We start from the raw sequence: 15,390 nt of genomic DNA, 5'->3' as shown, positions 1-15,390 counted from the left end.
CAAGGTCTCATCTGCAAGCAGTACGTGCAGGCTGGGGTGCTCTCAATATAGGAGAGCGTCTTATCTTTATCTGTAGAGCAGGGAGTTTGGTAACTATTAGCTATAGCAGAAGCGGAACAGGGAGTTGTCTGTCTGGATGGCCCCGGACTCAGCGGAGATGGTGGCTGTTAGTTCCTGGAACAATCCCTTTGCCCTTGTTTTTAGGCTTGGCCGGGCACATCTCAGGCCCGCTCTGTCCTGTCCCCTTATCTGCTGTTCTTTTGCAGTTTTTATGAAGTTTTTATTTTAACTCTTTTAATCTCTCCTTAGAGACTGGTTCTTGTAGGGCCCACTTGGAGGCCTATGCACCTTGTCAAACTTGTTGAAGCAGTCTTGCTTTCCACCCTCCTAAACCCCTTCCCCACCCTTGCTGTGAAGGAAAGGGCAGCCCTGGCCCTAAACTCTGAGGTCCGATTTTACTTCCCCCTCATTCTCAATGTGTCCGGCTGCCTGTCGCTGGGGATGTTATAGTTGCTCAGGGGAGACATATCACATTCTGTGACAGAGTTCCCAGGGGTCGTTCTCCAAAGAATCAGAAGGGATAAATTCAGAGGATCTCTAGTCAGCCCGAACAAAAGGTTCCCAGGAGCTCTGGTCTGGCGTGAATGGCCAATGTGTTACAGCTCTCCAATAGGAAGTCAGTGCACGGCAGGTAGCCGGGGTCTTTCCCGCTACTGCTACCATAGCAGCGCCAAGGCCAGAAGCATCAGTGCTTCAGTGCATCAGAAGCATCAGAAGCAGCAACGTGCTCCCGGAACCACAGCAGAAGCTTCTAGGCAAGCCAGTGGCAGGAAGTAGCTACCTTGGACAGTGAAAGGCAAGGAGTAGCTTGGGGCAGCAGCTGTGATTGGGGCACTGAGCCCAGCTCAATAAAACAGCCACTCCCAGGCGGTTCTTGGTGAAATCATCAGTGCACCACCGGTCCATGTGGATAGGGACCCTATAAGCATTTTGGGAGGAGGGTGGGATCCAGGGATAAATGCTTCCCATTGGCTCAGTCTGAGATGCTAAGGATATTCTATTTGCAGGAGGAAGGACTTCAGGTGTTGTCCCTACATGACTGATTGTGGCCCTCTCAATGGGGTGTCAGGCTTGGCAGGGAGCTGGCCCCATGCCTGCCTGTCTCAATTCTGAGATTACCCGAGGTTTGAGCCTGCTCAGCCTGACTGGTTCTGTCTGGTGGCACAGACCATGGGCTCAACACCCAACCCTTCTTTTTATTATTTTAAGATTTATTTACATATTTTATGTATATGAGTGCTCTGTTTTCAAACACACCAGAAGAGGCCATCAGATTCCATTTAGATTGTCGTGATCATGTGGTTGCTGAAATCTGAACTCGGGACCTCTGGAAGAGCAGCCACCGCTAAGCCATCTCTCCCCATCCCTTCCTTAACAGGGCTGACAGAAGCCTCCTCGCTGCCTCTGCCTTCACCTGTTCAGAATTAACATAAGGACCCTGACTTATCAAGATATCTGATGGGTCAGCCTGGACCCTGCCCCTGCCCCATCTTAACCTCCTGGTCCCGCTGGCTCATTAACATGAGTCTTCTGCCCTTTCCTTGAAGCTCATTGTCCTGACCTTTGGACTTGCTATCTGCCATGTAGGGTCCTCTTGGTTACACTCCACACTTCCTCTAGGCTCTGAATGGTCACCTGCCCCTGTGCTGCCCACCGCTGCTCACTTCCTCCTTCTCTTTCATTTTCTTTGCAGGACTCATGCTCCCACATCCCTTTGTGGGTTTGTTTATGCTCTGCCTTTTCTTGCCTGTAAAGTAAAGCTTTTCCTCTAATATTGAACATGGGTCTTTCTGGTCTAGATCAGTACCAAGGGATGGACAGATGGATGGGTGATGGACTGATGGATAGATGGGTGGATGGATGGATGGATGGATGGATAAATACATGATGGGTGGATAAATGGATGACTGATGTCTGATGGATGGGGGATAAATGGATAATAGATGACAAATGGAGGATGGGTGGATAGGTAGCAGATTGCTAGGTGGATGAATAGATGAGCAAGTGGATGAATCATAAGTGGATAGATGAATGGATTATGGACGGATGTATAATCAGTGGGTGATCGATGGATGATAGATTATGGATGGATGATGGGTGGATTATGGATGGGTGATTGATGGATGATGGATGAATGATGGACAGATGGATGGATGGATGGATTATGGATGGAGGGATGATGGATGGATGGATGGATGATGGATGGATGGATGATGATGGATGGATGGATGATGGATGGATGGATGATGGATGGATGATGGATGGGTGATGGATGGATGGATGATGGATGGATGATGGATGATGGATGAATGATGGACAGATGGATGGATGGATGATGGATGGATGGGTGATGGATAGATGCATTATGGATGGATGGATGATGGATGGATGGATGATGATGGATGGATGATGGACAGATGGATGGATGATTGATGGATGGATGGGTGGATGGATGATGGATGGATGGATGATGGATGGATGGATGATGGATGGATGGATGGGTGATGGATGGATGGATGGGTGATGGATGGACGGATGGATGGATTGGTGATGGATAGATGGTTGGATGGATGACGGATGGATGGATGGATGATGGATGGATGGATGGATGGATTATAGATGCACGGATGGATGGGTGATGGATGATGAATGGATGATGGATAGATGGGTGGATTATAGATGCACGGATGGATGGTGATGGATGGATGGGTGATCGATGGATGATGGATGGATTATGAATGGATGATGGATGAATGATGGACAGATGGATGGATGGATGGATTATAGATGCATGGATGGATGGATGATGGATGAATGGATGATGGATGGATGATGGATGGATGATGGATGGATATAAATAAATATTCATACTCCTAGATAACTACACCCACAGAACAAGCAGAACACACCAGCTCTTGCATCTAAATAGTTTTTATTCTCACCAAAGCCCAATCACATCTGTAATTTGAAACTCCTTTGATAGATAGAGATTAATGTTTCTGCTCCTAAGTTGCAAGCTGTGGAGAGGCCAAATGAGCATCACACTGTCCTGAGGGCTGAGCCTTTCCCACATTCACGTGGAGGGTCTGCAGCCCACACTCTCCGTTGGATGTCTGACGGTGGGGGATTCTCTTCAGGTCAAGGATGCTGGAAGATTCCCTCAGAAGGTGGGAATGGCTTGTGACACAACTTAGCAGGTCTTGAAAGGCCTGGCAGAGACTGTGGGTTCCAGAAAGCCTCATCAGGCGAGGTTTAGAAAGCACACAGGTGGTAGTGGCTTTGCCCCTCTGGTCACTCCCCCCTCTCACTGCAAAAGGTCACCCTGAAGCACTCCTAGGTACTCTTTTGCTAGTGTACATCCTCAGGAGACACAGTCCTTTTTGAGACTAAGGTGCTTAGCTCAAGTGTTAGCCCAAGCCTGACCCTCCTTGTCTCCCCCATTTCCCATGGGGATCCTACTGTCTAGGGAGATTGAGAGCCAGAGGGATGCCAAGCCAATCACCCAGGATGGTCATCTGGTTCTTCAAGCCTACTTAAGATAGATAACTGCTTCCGATGTTAAAGGGGGTCTCATCAGTACAGAAGAGGCCAGGCCTCATTTCCCCCAAGACCACCAACCCCATAGGCCTCTGACTGTAAGCTTTCCCCAGTGGGCACCTCATACCAGGTATCTGACTCCTTTCCAGTCTGGCCATGTCTTGGCTTAGGGTACTGTCTCCAGTAGGCTCCTGTGGAAAAATTGCTACAGTTCAAGGGGTTCATAGGGCTCTTCTGGTGGTGAATCCTAATGTGGGCAGAGCAAGGACCCCAGGGCAGGGGCTCATCTGAGGGATAATCCTGAGAACTGGGGAGCTATTGCAAAGCACCAGAGACGATGGAGTTTAGGCTATGGCACCAAAGGCTAGATGGGTCCATAGGCCGCTTGATTCTACCCCCACTGAAGCAGCCACACCTCAGCTGGTACAGCTGCCCTGGAACCTCTGCCATTTCTGAGGAGAGGCAAGACCCAGTCAACCATAAAGAGACCTCTGGCAAAGTGAGGTGAAACCCACTCGGCCCTGCTAGGGTCAAGGTGAAGGGTATGTTCCCTAGGTTCGGGCCTCCCAAGCTCAGTCAGCTACCAGATCACATTGCCAGGCCCAGCCTGGAGAAAGTCTCCCATGGTTGCCCTCTATACCCTTCCGCCTGGATACCTGAGTTGGGGGCTCATGGCATCATAGACAGTTGTGATTGGGAAGCCATTGAAGGTGGAACTCATGGTGCTACAGTAGGCACCCATGTCAGGGAAAACCAGCCAGTCACCCACATCCAGCTCTGGCAACTGAACCTCTGTTGAAAAGAGCCGGTCAAAGGCATCGCAGGTGGGGCCATAAAGAGTACAGGGGAAGAGATGGGGATCCGAGGGTAACTCCTGCAGGGAGAAAGAGGTGGGGTCAGAGAAGGAAGAGGCGGGGCTCCAGGGAGAAAGAGGTGGGGTCAGAGAAGGAAGAGGCGGGGCTCCAAGGGGAACTCCTGCAGGAGAAAGAGGTGGGGTCAGAGAAGGAAGGGTCTCACCACAGTGCTAGGACGTTAGACATGGCCCTGGGGGACATGTGGCCATACGCCAGCAAGGACAATACCATTCCAGTACTGGGAACGGTGACGGAGTGGCTGTTCTGTGCCAGTGTTTAGGACATACACAAAGGCCTTGCTGTCCTGGGCTCACAAGCACATCACACATGCATGCTGTGGACCCGAAGACCACGTCTCAGAGGCCTGGAATCACCCGGAGAATTTTAATGATGAGCCCATGCTGGGTTCAACCTGAAGATTTACATCTATTTCTATGTATGAGGGCAAGGCCAGGCAGTGGAGACATTGACAGCTTCCCAAACGGCTCTGATGTGAGGAGGGCTTGGGAACCCACTACTCCCCAAATCTCCCGCATTTCCAACATTCCAGAGTTCTAGAAGCACACACAGCCACAGCACACAGAGATGTGCATAGAAGCACCCAGAACTGATCACACCCATGCAGCCTCCACAGACATGTGCTGGCACAGGCATGAATCACCAGGTGTGACCCAGGAAACACATACAGGTGTGTACATGCACCTATGCCTAGCATGGCAACCTTCAGAGCATGGGTGACCTGAGACCTTGCACAGCATGGGTGACCTGAGACCCTGAATCTTCAGACAAAGGCTGGGCACAAGACACAGAGGGCCCACTTACCTTTACCACTATGGGTATCCTGGGGACAGGATCCCTGAGAAAGATTCGGAAGGCACCATAATGGCCCTCATTGAGGTAGTATGCCAGCTTCCTGTGGCCTCCTGGGAACAGGGAGTGAACAGATGAGGTGTGCTTGACCAGGTATCCCTAATGAGTCCCATCTCCCTTGGCAGAGGTTCAGGCCCGCTGCTCAGTACTGCAGAACTCCTGCCTTGTCCTAAGGGTCTTCCCCAACTCCTCTCCTGCCATAACTTGGGCCTGTACCAGTCCCAGTGCCCTCTGCTTCCCACATAGGAACACTGAACAGCAAGAACTGGTATGAGATGATCTGCTTTAAGTTCCTCATGTCAGGAGCGCATTTATTAGATACCATGACCTCTGCATTGCAGTTGGAAAAACTGAGTCTTGCCAGAAGTTCACAAGAGTAGGAAAATAGGCTAGGATTATCCCTGGGCACAGGTTTAAATCCTTGGACTGGGTTCCTGAGCACCCACTGTGTGAGGCAGGACAGGAGTGAGCACCTACTGTGTGAGGCAGAACAGGAACACTGGCGTTTATTTAATGTTTCACTTCGGGACATGCTACTGTGTCCATTTCCTTTCTTTCAGGGATGCTCTTGTCCACTGCATTTCCTTCCTTTCTTCCTTCTTTCCTTCCTTCCTTCCTTCCTTCCTTCCTTCCTCCCTCTCTAATTTACATGGTGTTGGTGGAGACTGAAGGCAGGGCCTTGCTTTTGCTAGGCAAGTGTGTTCTGCCACTGAACTCTATCTGCAGACCTTGACTTTTGAGAGAGACTCTTCTCACGTATCCCAGAATGACACTGAGGTTTGTGATCCCCCTGCCTCAGCCTCCAGAGTCCTGGGATGGCAAGCATGTGCCACCACTCCCTGTTCTATTTTGTGCTCCTGTTTCTTTGTTTGAGACCAGATTCTCATAGCCCACACTGGCCTAGAGAGCACAGGTCTGTCTCGAACTCATGATTTATCTCCTTATCCTGAGTGCTGGCATTACAAGTGGGGACCAGGAGATCTGGTCTCTTTGATATTCTTGACACTCTGGAGTCTGGGCTCTGCAGACCCAGAGGAGTCTGACCTTCCTAGGCTAGCTACTCCCTAGAGGCAGTAATCATCTGCACAGATGGTCTCCCTCATGTACAGCCAAACACTTCCTTTAAAATTCTTTTTAGATTTATTTATTTCATTTGAATGAATGTTTTGCCTGCATGCGTCTGTACACAATCATGCAGTGCCCCACGGGGGACAGAAGAGGGCGCTGGAACTGAAGTTTCACAGATGGTTGTGAGCCACCATATGGGTACTAAGAATTGAGCACAAGTCCTCTGCAAAAGCAGCAAGGGCTCTAAACCGCTGAGCCATCTTTCCAGCTATCATTTCTTGAGCTATCCCTGTCCCAGTCACTTTCCTGGTGTTTGTCACCCGAGGATCAGAGACCACAGCCATCCTTATATTTCTGAACCTGCAGAAATCAGGGACCAACCTGATTGACCAACCTGGCCATTCCCTCCATAACAGAAGTAGATTATGACTGTAATCCCAGCACTCAGGAAGCTGGGGTAGGAAGGTTGCCACAAGTTCCAGGCCAGGCTGGACTACATACAAAGTGAGGACCTGTCTAATAATAATAATAATAATAATAATAATAATAATAATAATAGTAACCATAGGATATAGCTCAGTTGATAAGAGTATTTATCTAGAATACACAAAGCCCTGGGTTTGATCCCAGTACCCCATAAATCCAGTCATGGTGGTACATACTCAGAACTAGGGAGGAAGAGGCAGGAGGATCAGAAGTTTAAGGTCATTCTTAGCTACAGGGCTGTTGGGGGCATCATGGTCCTTGTGCCCACAGAGCGGTAGGGAAACCAGGAATGTTAACCACCCATCGAGGTGTGTTTCCTCAATGGTGGAAATAAAATTCTCGCCTTCCATCCAGAAAGCTGCTGGATATTGTTCTTGACCTAGTGACCTCTTGCTATCTACAGAGGCAGACCTCACCCAAATCCCCCAGAATGTCTATCCCACAATCTCTCTCCCTAGAACTTTATCTTTTGTTCTCAGTCAATAGAACCCACCCTTAGGGGACATGTCACGCATACTTTATGACCTCTATGCTATCTCGGGCAGAGACCACACCAGATCCTAGGTCTTAAAGCTATAGAACCCATCCTCACGGGTCACACGCACTTTGTAAAGGAGTTTCTATGTGGCCACACCTTAAACTTTATCGTGTACCTAGAATTGGAATGATTGTTGCCTGGAAACCTTTTTTCTAAATGCAAAAACTGTGTTTAAATAAACCACCTAGGGGTTGGGGATTTAGCTCAGTGGTAGAGCGCTTGCCTAGCAAGCAGAAGGCCCTGGGTTCGGTCCCCAGCTCCGAAAAAAGAACCCAAAAAAAAAAAAAAAAAAAAAAACCACCTAGAATCAAGACTCCCTGACGTTTGATCCAGGTTGAGGTCGGCAATCGGAACAGAGTTACACCCACAGAGACCCCCTCATGTGGCAAAGTCCAGGTCTGTCTAGACTACATGAGACCTATTTCCACATCCCAGTGAAGACACTGGCCTTCTTTTCCTTCTCCATCCATTTTGTGTGGATGATGCACACCTCGACCCCGGACTCTGAGAAACTGTTTTTTTATCTGAGGCACGCCTCTGTGTGAGTGTCTTCACAGCTAATTAGAACAAATCCTTAGGACAAACCCTGGGTGTGGGGTGAAACTGTGTGCAACGGTGACAGCACCACCAGCTGGGGACGGCCCCTCCCTCTGAACACTCTGCCTCAGATAAGCACATGACAGCTTTCTCCCTCCATCCCACATGCTCTTGTTACCTGTCCTCCAGACACGACCGTCCACCGGCCTGCTTAGTTTGCCTTCATATTGCTCCCAAACCCACATTGAGAATTTCAGTCAGATTCTCTGAACATCTAGACAGTCAGCTGCCACTTGGATGCAGACTCTGAGTAAAGACTTTCTCTATGATAGTTTCCTTCCCCACCCCCACCCCCACCCCCAACCCCAACCCCAGCCCCAATGGTACCTGAATCCATTCCGGGTTGAGTTGATGCTAGGGGGGAAGGGCACCTACCCTGGAGTCAGAAGGACCTGGGCCAACTGCTTTGCTAATGAGCTGTGCTGCCTTGGATGAGCCATAGCCCTCTCTGAGTCTCCATGTCTAAACGTATTCACTGAGGGTTACCCAAAGTTGTCTCACAAGATTGGCGAGCAGGTAAAATATGTGTTTCAGCTGTCACTGATTTCTGCATATTGACAGCTCTTGCTTTTGTGGACAAAACAATCTCCCAAATCCTTGTAATTATCTATGGCAGAGTGACTGAAGATCGGTGTGCTGCACCCAGCATCCTCCAATGAGACACTTTATCCGAAGAGTAGAGGAGGGGATTAGGGTGACTGACAGATATTTGCATGCTAGTGTCACTCCATCCGGAAGATCAAAGAGCACTAACCCAGTGGATGTAGACCTGGGAATATTCTTGATTTTTGCCATGAAAATATTTCTGGGTCATTCTCTGGGAACATGGCAACCCTACCTTCCTCTCACTCTCAGCCAAAGAACTCTCCTGGGAGACACGGTGATGAGTGTCAATAGCTACTGTCACCAGAGGATGTCAGCCTCGGGGATGCATCCAATCACAGCAAACAGCCCTGCGCTATCCATTGTGGAAACTCGTACTGTGTGGAAGTGCCACCTGCTGCCCTCCAGGGTCTGTTCCTAATTGACTGGGTTTAGACAGTGGGTGTCTAGGGCTTCATAGACTGCACCTTGCAATTGCTCCCTCAGGGCAGGGTGGACTTACCTTGGTCTCCACCCTTCACCTCCCCTTCTTCTGGGCAACAGTAAACAGTGCACAAATAGAGCCAATCCAGTGCCCAGCTCTGATCCCACTTCCAGTAAGTACGCACCCAGGACGTACCCCAAACCCATTGTTCAACCTCTCCCTGAGTCATGGGGACACTTGGACGGTGGCTACACACCTGGCTCCAGGGAGGCCTTCTTGGCTATGATGTTCACCGCAGCTGTACACACGGACTCTGCATAGAAGCGGCCAGGCTCCGCAATGACCTCGACACCGGTCCCCTCAGGGAAGTACTGGGCCAGGGCAGCGTTGACCACTCTCGCCATCTGTGTTGACAGATCCCATCTCTACTGTGTCCTGAGTCTAAGCAACTAACATGACCGCCCTCCCTTCCCTTTGTCCCTACAGTAGCCGTGTGGAGAGAAGAAACAGGTAGAAATGAGGCTGGGAGAGGCCGAGGCACACAGCCAGTGTGGAGGCTCTGGCACCCTTAGGAATGTGATGCGTTGTGAATAATTGGTGCATGGCCAGCGGAGACAGAATGTTTGCTGAAGCTCAGGGGTCACGAGTTCCTACTAGGCATAGCCAGAGCCAGCAGCTACCATGTCTAAAGGAGGACACAGGTGCTGGGGAGATCGCTCAGTGGCATAACACTTACCCACCTCATGCTAGACTGGCGATGAAAAAGAAGGGGGGAGGATGGAAAGAAGAGGGATGGGGATGGGAGGGAGACAGGAGGGGAGGAGGAGGAAGAAGAAAAAAAGAGGGAGGGGAAGGATGAGGAAAAAGAAAAGGAAGAGGAAGTGGGGGAAGAAGAGGAAAAGGAGGAAGAGGAATATGAGGAGGATGAAGAGAAAGAGGAGGAGGAAGGCGAAGAGGAGGAGGAGACCGAGGAGGAGGAAAAGGGGGAGGAGAAAGAGGAAGAGGAGAAAAAGGAAGAGGAGGAGGAGGAGGAGAAAGAGGAGGAGGAAAAGGAGGAGGAGGAGAAAGAAGAAGAGGAAGAGGAGGGAAAGGAGGATGAAGAGGAGAAAGAGGAAGAGGAGGAGGAAGAGGAAGAGGAGAAGGAAGGAGGAGGAGAAAGAGGAAAAGGAGGAAGAGGAGGAGGAAAAGGAAGATGAGGAGGAGGAGGGAAGTAGGAGGAGGAAGAGGAGGATGAAAAGGAGGAGGAGGAAGCCATTGTTAGATGTAGCTCCTGATTTCCTATCAGAGCTGTGAAGTAACAAAAAGAAGCGCTATAGAAAGCAGGCCCACACACTCAGACACCCTCACATGTAGTCAGTGAGGACGTGCACCAAAGGCAAACCCCAGTGCCTGCAAACAGACTCCCAGCTACACAGGGTTACTACGTACAAACGCGCACACACACTTGACCTCCCCACCCACCTCAAGCTGCTAGACCCAGACTGCTACTCGTGCCCTGGGGCCGTCCCTCTCACCTCCTCAAATTTGGCTTCAGAGCCCTCAGTTCCTGGGAAGCCCCCACCAAGATCCAGGAGGCTCATTTGGTGGCCAGCCTTGCAGCCCATCTCAAACACACGATGGCAGTCAGCGATGGCCTGCCTGTAGCTCTGGGGTGTGTGGCAGTCGGAACCCACGTGGAAGCTGAGCGTGGCCATTGGTGTGGAAGACACACAGGTGAAGACTGAGGTCAGTGTGAGGAGAGATACACCGAGGAACACCCACCCACCCCCGGGCTTCCAGACTTGGGCCAGCCAGGGCCAAGATGACACTGGCCCACTGGGCACCCACAGAAGTAGGTGGCCTTGGTCACACCGTGTGTTCTCAGGGAGACACACATCCTATCAGGGCTCAGGACAGAGTGACACTTTCTCCCAGCTGCTCACCCGCCCCTTCTGGAGATGGGTCTCCTGTTCAGTCTGCCCTGATTTTACTACTCCCCTGCCTCTGCCTCCCTGAGTGCTGGGATTACAGCTGTGTGTCCCCACACCCAGGGCTCAGAAATAATAAAACGAATGCATGTATTTAAGAGGAATGAAATGTAAAAATTTCAGGCAGAGACTGGATCTGGAACAGTGATTAGACCCCCAGGGGAAAAAAGGAAGTCAGCTACACCAATCCCGACTTCATTTAAAATTCCAATCTTTCTCACATGCAGATTTTACATTTGTTTTGATTTTTTAAATACTGTTTGAAAACGTTACATATCTGGAGTGTTAAGTCTCTTTGATGTTTACTTCGACTTTGTCCCCACAGATCTCACGCCCTCTAGGCTTTGAAAGAACAGAAAGCAGAGGTGTCCCTGAGAATCCTTGGCTGTCTAGGGACAGCCATAGAAATTAAGACAGGGAAAGCCAGTGCTCACTTACGAGGCCCCCACCACAGCCAACCCCAGCTCTCTGGCAACTTGGAGCAGGCGTCCACATGCCAACAAACGGGCTCCGAACTTGGTGTGCAGTGGGAAGGTGCTTCGACCCCCCAGGGTCTGTATCCGGAGGATCAACCTGCAGGAGGAGAGAGGATGGCGAGGGTGCCCAGGAACCCCGAGACCCTCCAACCTTCCCACCCATCCCCACCTAGTTCCTCCCTAGTACTCAGCATAGAGAGCAAGGAGCAAGCACATACTGCTTACAGAATTCTGCCAGGCAAGCGGGGTAGAATCCATCATTAAACCTTTCTAAAGAACCAAAGGGAGGGTTGGGGATTTAGCTCAGTGGTAGAGCACTTGCCTAGCAAGCACAAGGCCCTGGGTTTGGTTCCCAACTCCGGAAAAAAAAAAAAAAAAAAAAAAAAAAAAAAAGAACCAGAGGGGGCTGGAGAGATGGCTCAGTGGTTAAGAGCACCGACTGCTCCTCCAGAGGTCCTGAGTTCAAATCCCAGCAACCACATGGTGGCTCACAACCATCTGTAATGAAATCTGATGCCCTCTTCTGGTGTGTCTGAAGACAGCTACAGTGTACTTACATATAATAAATAAATAAATCTTTTAAAAAAAAAGAAAAAGAAAAAAAGAACCAGAGGTATAGTCTGGGCAATGGTGGTGCATGCCTTTAATCCCACTATCCCAGTACTTAGGAAGCAGAGGCAGGTGGATTTCTGAGTTCGAGGCCAGCCTGGTCTACAAAGTGAGTTCAAGACTGCCAGGGCTACCTGTCTCAAAAAAAAAAAAAAAAGAGTATGGAAAAGAAAAAAACCCAAATAAAAGAATCAGAGATGTTACACAAGATATGGCTTATGGTCTATGATCTGAAATGTAAGCCTTGGTCTGTCTGACTCTCGTGTAAGTACTTTTTCTATGATATCATGTGTCAGACCTTCTCATGCTGGGCTCTGTCCAGTGTCTATGCAGAAACAAGGTCTTCTTGACACTAGTGAGCTCCAGAGAAGGCATTGGACCCTCTGACCAAACCCTGGTGCCTGCATCCAACACTCTTGAGGCCCAGAGGCTTTCTTGGGGCCACCTCTGTCGGGGTCCCTTAACCCACTGTTTCCAGTTGAGCCTCTGACGTCTCACCTAGCCCCAGGGTGGTGCCGGGCCAGCTTAGTCAGCTCCTCCTCACTGTCGAAGGTCAGAAGCTGCACCCCACAGCGGGCTGCGTACTGGATGTGGGAGACGGCCTTGCAGGGATTGGCGAAGATGATTCGTGAGGGGGCCACGCCCAAGCCCAGCACCTGCTCCAGCTCCCCCTGGCATGGGTGAAAAGTCAGAGTTGGGGATGCCCGCTGCACCTTTCCTGACTCTTTGGGGGCAGGAACTTGAGCTAGTGGGGAATATCTTCCAGTGACCTCCTTGTGGGACCAAGTTCTTCGCAGAGAGAGTGTCAGGTCCCAAAGAAACCCTCAAGTCTCTCAGCACCTGAGGATCCTCCAGCACCTCTCACCCAGCCTCCTCCCCTAAACTTCTCCAAGCCAGGGGCTAGGCCTTGCTTTCCTTCCCCTGGAGTCTGACTCCCATACACCTCATCGGTTTGGCCACATGGTAAAGAGGGAGAAACTGAGGCTCAGAAAGGTGATTGGTTGTGCCAGGAAGGGACCTGTTTTCTAGTTCAGGTGGTTTGGTCTTGTCACATAGCCGAGTACAAGGCCGACCATAGCAATCTACTCATTTATTCATTGAAAAGCATCTGAGGGGATGGGCTGTAGCTCGGTTGGTAGCTTGCTTTTTGTAGCATGCACAAAGCCCTGGGTCCAATCCACACTGAGAAACTGTGTCTGGGAGGATCAGAGGTTCAAGGACGTCCTTGACTACATAGTGAATTCTAACCTAGCCTGGACTACAGTAGACCCAGTCTTAGAACAAATGAAAACCAGCAACAACATTAACAAAGTCTCGATTCCTCAACCCTCCAGGCACCACCTTGGGGGGTCAGAGTCCCCTTTCCTGATCTCCTGACCATTGGCAGTATTCTCCAGAAAATCACAGGCCGTGGAGAGGTGATTGGCAGACTGGCACCGGCTCACCTGGCTGGCACAGTCAAAGCCGGTGCCCAGGGCAGCCAAAACGAGCAGCAGGCTGGGCCTATTGTTACACTTGACCGCGTAGAAGGGCCGGACTCGGGGCAGGGCCTGGAGGAAGGTCTGATGTCGGCTGGCCAGCACATCCAAGTCAGCCACCATGAAGGGGTCTTGGTGGCCCTGTTAGGCAAGAACAAGAAAGGAGGATGGCATGGTGGGGTGGGGTGGGGGGAAGGGAGGGTTAGATCCTTGAGGCCTCTCCACTTTGTGACTGAATCATTACTCTTCCTCTGGTTTTCCTTTCCTCTCTCTTTTTTTTTTCTTTTCTTTTTTTCAGAGCTGGGGACCGAACCCAGAGCCTTGCGCTTGCTAGGCAAGCGCTCTACCACTGAGCTAAATCCCCAACCCCTTCCTTTCCTCTCTTGACACTTTGTTTTTCATTTGTTTGTCTGTTTAGACAAATTCTTACTTTGTAGCCCAGGCTTCCACTGTAGCCTCCTAATGCTGGGATTACAAGTGTACACCACCACATCTAACTTGTTTCTTCTTCTTTTTTTTTTTTTTTTTTTTTTTTTTTGGTTCTTTTTTTTTTTTTTTTTTCAGATGCTGGGGCCGGAACCCGGGGCTTTTGTCTTCTTTTGAAACCCCTCTTCCAAGACCTAAATCCCCCACCCCCCGGGTCTACTTTTTTAGGCCAGGGAAAACAGGCTCAAGGGCATACAGCAAGAATATGACAAAGAGATGATTTGGTTTTCTTTTGTTTTTTTTTTATTTTTTTTTTTTGTTTTTTTTTTGTTTGCTTTATTGTTGTTGTTTTGTTTTGTTTTGAGACAGGGTCTCTCTATGTAGCCCTAGCTGTCCTGGAACTTGCTATGTAGACCAGACTGCCCTTGAACAGACATCCACCTGCCTCTGCCTCCTGAGGGCTGGGATTAAAGGAGTGCACAGCAACTGTGCCTGGCAAAGGAAGGATTTGAACTCTGGTGTTTTTGTTTTTGTTTTGTTTTGTTTTTTAAAGATTTATTTATTTATTATATGAGTACACTGTAGCTGTCTTCAGACACACCAGAAGAGGGCATCAGATCTCTTTACAGATGGTTGTGAGCCACCATGTGGTTGCTGGGAATTGAACTCAGGACCTCTGGAAGAGCAGTCGGGTGCTCTTAACCACTGAGCCATCTCTCCAGCCCAGAACTCTGGTGTTTTTATGTCTTGAAGCAGAGGTGCAGGATGGCTTGGTTGAGGGTAAAACCCTGAGTGCTGGGGAAGGGAAGCTACGAGACCAGGAAGGGAAGCTGCGAGAACAGCAGAGCTCACCCGGCAGAACTTGCCCGGCAGAGGTCCTGGGAAAGCGAGGTCTGACGGCCTCCCAGTCTGAAACAGGAAGCCTTCTTGTGTACCAGTAGTGACCACTAACAGAAGGGGCGGGACTTACCCTCCCTCCTTACCAAGATGGACAAGTCCTGGATCTTCTTCAGGACCAGCTGCCGGGCAGATGTCTCCAGCCCCAAAGTGATGGGCTCTGATGGCCACAGGCTTTCTGTGACTCCCAGCGGCTCCCTCCTGCCCTCAGAGGGGGTGGTCATCCCTGAGACTCTAGTTGAGATGTTCGCCATGCACAGTTCTGGCATCATAGAAAGGACAGTTCTGTGGGCCCGGCCTCTTCCTTCCGTCCCTCCCATAGTGAGGATAACCAAGTCACGGAGGCTGGGTCCCACTGAAGCCCATGAATTCCACCAGTCCCTACTGACATTTTCAAGTTTTACAGTAGGCCACTAGTGGCATGTGGCCTGAGCCACTGATTACAGATGACAAGCAAGCCACAGCAACCACTCCCATAGAAGGGAGCGTGTGACTCTCCT

General features: G+C 50.2%; 1 protein-coding gene across 1 annotated transcript; it reads right to left on the bottom strand.

The window, feature by feature from the left end:
- Positions 1-3,763: 3,763 nt before the first annotated feature.
- LOC116886889 (antizyme inhibitor 2-like) lies at positions 3,764-15,114 on the bottom strand. Its single transcript, XM_032888350.1, has 9 exons — positions 14,977-15,114; positions 13,535-13,708; positions 12,588-12,760; positions 11,443-11,577; positions 10,552-10,717; positions 9,294-9,441; positions 5,274-5,374; positions 4,254-4,471; positions 3,764-3,788 (listed from the first exon to the last, which is right to left on the bottom strand). Exons 1-9 carry the CDS (start codon positions 15,112-15,114, stop codon positions 3,764-3,766), a joined length of 1,278 nt encoding a protein of 425 aa, XP_032744241.1.
- Positions 15,115-15,390: the final 276 nt, after the last annotated feature.

Source organism: Rattus rattus, chromosome 1, assembly GCF_011064425.1.
Source record: "Rattus rattus isolate New Zealand chromosome 1, Rrattus_CSIRO_v1, whole genome shotgun sequence".
In the NCBI taxonomy this organism is placed as follows: Eukaryota; Metazoa; Chordata; class Mammalia; order Rodentia; family Muridae; genus Rattus; species Rattus rattus.
Note: the sequence above shows the minus strand (reverse complement) of the source record. Positions and strands in the feature narration are given on the sequence as shown.